A 3,812-nucleotide genomic window follows, 5' to 3' on the forward strand; every position below is an offset into this window, starting at 1 on the left:
AGAACCCATGCCTGGCAACATTATTGGGGTCAATAACCTGTTACTAGATATGTCATAGGCCCTAAGGAAGAACCTACTATTCTGCTAAGTGGTCTTAACATTGAAATGACTCATAATGCTATTGCTATACCTGTAGATTAGTGCATCCATCAACTCACACCAGAGAAATTTCTACTTGCAATAGATGGCAATTAATACAGAGACCCATAATTGGTCAGCATTCAGAGAATAAGAGATTATGGAGTAATGAGTACTAAATGGGAAATCTAGAGAGCAGCCTTCCCCACAAGACTCGGGGATCATCACAGAAGAGAGTGTGGAAACATTGCATGAGCCAGAGGTAGTGATGGATAACTACAAGGAAATAGTGTTTACTCAGACACAACAGTGCACATGTGAACTCACAGTGAGTGTGACAGAACGCACAAGAAACAGAGCACATCAATGTGGAGAGTCAACTATTTATGAGTGCTTTGTTTATCATTAAGTACCCCTGGGGACCCTTGTTCATTTGAGATAGTAGCTTAACCTTCTGGGAGTCAATGGTGGTACCTTGCTTTTTTATACATGTTGTTTCTTCTTTGTCAGGTTCCCCCTGAGAGATACACATCTTACATATAATTCCAAAGTTCAGTTCAAACTTACTTTGAAGTCCATAGGTCCCAGCATGATAGCCTGTCTGCTGGCCAAGACATAGAACTTTCCTGTTTCCACACAACACTGGTAAGATAGGTAAGGATACTCACTCTTTTGTCTTTGTATTTTGTTTATTATCTACACATGAATATCCAAACAGACTTACATAAAATTTAGGTAATAGTATGTTCTACCCTACCCTTTGGGATCCATAAAATATTATCAAGCAGTTTGGAGCTACATATTGTAATTATTCCTCTCAGATATAGTTGAAATTCATGAAATTAGAGATCTAACAAAAGAAAAATAGCATGAGAAGAATGACAAATTAAAAATACATCACAAGATGTAATAGCCTAAAGCAAATTTCATGCTAAATTTGACTGAAAACTTTAACAAGGTGAGTAACATTGTTACTATTTGATTTTTAGTCATCCTATGAATAAATTAATTAATGATTTGTAATTTTAAATGAACAGGGCTCTAAAATACTTATGCCTATAGAATCATCTTCCTGTCTAATTCTATCTTCTACCTTGTCTTCAAGTAAACATCCATCACTCCATACTTTTTGAAAAGGAGCAAAATCTACCCTTCATAATTCCCTGAGAGAACTATAGCTATTGAGTGAAAACTCCCTGGTATGACTTTCCATCAGTCTACCAACTTGACACACCCTAGTGTCAATGAAAATGCTTAACCTTATCTTTCTGGAATCTAATTACTCTCTTGTACTGTGTTCAATCACATGATGCTTTCAGACTTTTATGTATCAATTGAATTCACTTGTTCTTTATGTAAAATTCATCACTGTCTACTGTATCTATATCCACAGTTTATAAATTTGTATGTTTATCTAAATTTTCATAACACCTCCATACCTCTGACAGCCTCCATTAGTCACAATCTGTCTCTATCATTGCCTTAACTGATAAATTTCTGAGAATGAAATTAACTATACCACCTCATTTCTGCATCCATTCCCTGAGCCCTGCTGCAGTGTCAGTTTCAGTTAGCAAGTGCACCTGCTTTTCTCAAGATCACTAACATACTCTGAACTGATTGTGAATGTTTGAATACTTACTAGACTTGGCTGTTCAAACAGTTCAGCTCTGTTATCAACATATATATGGAGAAACCATGGTCTCTTTGTTTTTACAGTTCCCTTAAAGCATTCAGAATCCTCATGGCTTAGAAGATATGATCCTTTCACAACACTCTGTCTTCATTATTTTTCTCTTAGTAGTCCACTCTTTTTGCTTGTTCATCCATTCTGTGGGATTAAAATGATCTATTTCTAAAGATCTATGTCTGGAGCATCACACCTGCAGGACCATTTCAAATGTGAACATCTTTAAATAGGTTTCTCTTGCTCACTTTAAACATAGTATATTCAAAATCCAATGCACTCATTTTGCTGTGTTTTACGAACTGAGTCTCCCACATTGAAACATTCCTATTTTCTACATTCCTAGAAGTGAATATCTATGCACACAATCTGTTGGGAATTAAAGCTCAATGAATACAAAGATAAATATATAAGTGTACAAAATTACATGAATGTATTTTCTTGGTTTAAAGATTAAAAAATTGCCTTTGCTAAATATCTCCAATGAAAATTGCTAGATTAATAAATTTTAGTTTTCTAGATAACAGAATTTATTTCCTAAAGTATATATTTTTTAATCAGAAAATTATGACAGTACAATTTGTTGCTTCTTAGGATGTGAGCGTTTTACAGGCAAGTGCTACAAATGCAGGAGAACACAGAATTCCTGAGCAACTTCACATCCAAATTACCAACCTTCTTGTTGACTGGCATCCCGGGTCTAGAGTCTGCTCATGCCTGGATCTCCATCCCCTTTTGTTGTCTTTATGCCACCGCCCTCTCTGGGAACAGCATGATCCTCTTTATCATTGTGACTCAGGATAGTCTGCATGAACCTATGTACTATTTCCTTTCCATGCTCTCAGCCACTGACTTGGGTTTGACTATTTCTACAATGACAACCACCTTGAGGATCCTGTGGTTTCATGCAAATGAAATCAGTCTAGACTTGTGTATTGTTCAGATGTTTTTTCTTCATGGGTTCACATTTATAGAATCTGGAGTACTGGTAGCTATGGCTTTTGACCGTTATGTAGCAATCTGTAATCCTCTTAGATACACTACAATTCTTACTAATTCTAGAATCATTCAGATGGGTTTCCTAGTGATTATGCGCACTGTAGTATTAATAATTCCCCTACTTTTGCTCCTTAAGCCTGTTTCTTTCTGTAAAGTGAATACCCTCTCCCATTCCTACTGTTATCATCCAGATGTAATTAAGTTAGCATGTTCAGACACTCGGGCCAACAGCATATGTGGATTAGTTGATCTCATTCTGACCACAGGAGTAGATACTCCGTGCATTGTCTTGTCTTATGTATTGATCATTCGCTCTGTCCTCACTATTGCCTCCTCTGTAGAACGGTACAAGGTCTTCAGCACCTGTGTGTCCCATATTGGAGCAGTGGCAATTTTCTACATCCCCATGTTTAGCCTGTCCCTAGTGCATCGCTATGGTCGGTCAGCCCCCAAAGTAGTCCATTCAATGATGGCCAACGTTTACCTTCTTTTACCCCCTGTGCTCAACCCCATCATCTATAGTGTAAAAACAAAACAAATCAGAAAGGCTATCGTTAGTTTGCTCCTTGCAAAATAAACAGAGATTACCCTTTACTTCTGAAAAACCTGGTGTGATTTTCTTGCCACAAAAACAACTGTTGTTGGAGATTCCCCATTATATATATATATATATAATGTTTTCAAGATTTTAATTTATTTAGCAATATTTAGTGAATATTTAGGTGTTTTATGTTTAAAATACAAGTATATTATGCTTTCCCAGGAGTTTTAAAATCTAACCAGGGAAATGTAAATAACAATAATGAAGAAATAAAACTATTATTCAAAATAACTGACATTTCCTGATAGTTTTGTGTTAGATTTTCTATTAATGGCCCACAAGACATAGTCTACCTATTCTTCAAAACAGCCCAACAAAATATATAACATTATTTACAATACAATTAAAATATACATTGTTGATTAAGTGAAGGTCTAGAGACATTTAGGCCATACAACTAACATGGAGAAAAGTTGATATTTTAATCTATGATTCCCGTATCCTAGA

The 3,812-nt window shown here is 35.8% G+C and overlaps 1 protein-coding gene across 1 annotated transcript; it reads left to right on the top strand.

The window, feature by feature from the left end:
* The first annotated feature begins 2,387 nt into the window (after nt 1–2,387).
* On the top strand, nt 2,388–3,341 carry LOC131901654 (olfactory receptor 51F1-like). The gene has a single exon (XM_059252760.1). The coding sequence runs from the start codon at nt 2,391–2,393 to the stop codon at nt 3,339–3,341; it is 951 nt and encodes a 316-aa protein (XP_059108743.1). The 5' UTR covers nt 2,388–2,390.
* The last annotated feature ends 471 nt before the right edge of the window (nt 3,342–3,812 follow it).

Source organism: Peromyscus eremicus, chromosome 1, assembly GCF_949786415.1.
Source record: "Peromyscus eremicus chromosome 1, PerEre_H2_v1, whole genome shotgun sequence".
Classification (NCBI taxonomy): Eukaryota; Metazoa; Chordata; class Mammalia; order Rodentia; family Cricetidae; genus Peromyscus; species Peromyscus eremicus.

Excerpts from the sequence above, each read along its gene's own strand:
- LOC131901654 (XM_059252760.1), top strand. The coding sequence starts at position 2,391 with ATGCAGGAGAACACAGAATTCCTGAGCAACTTCACATCCAAATTACCA.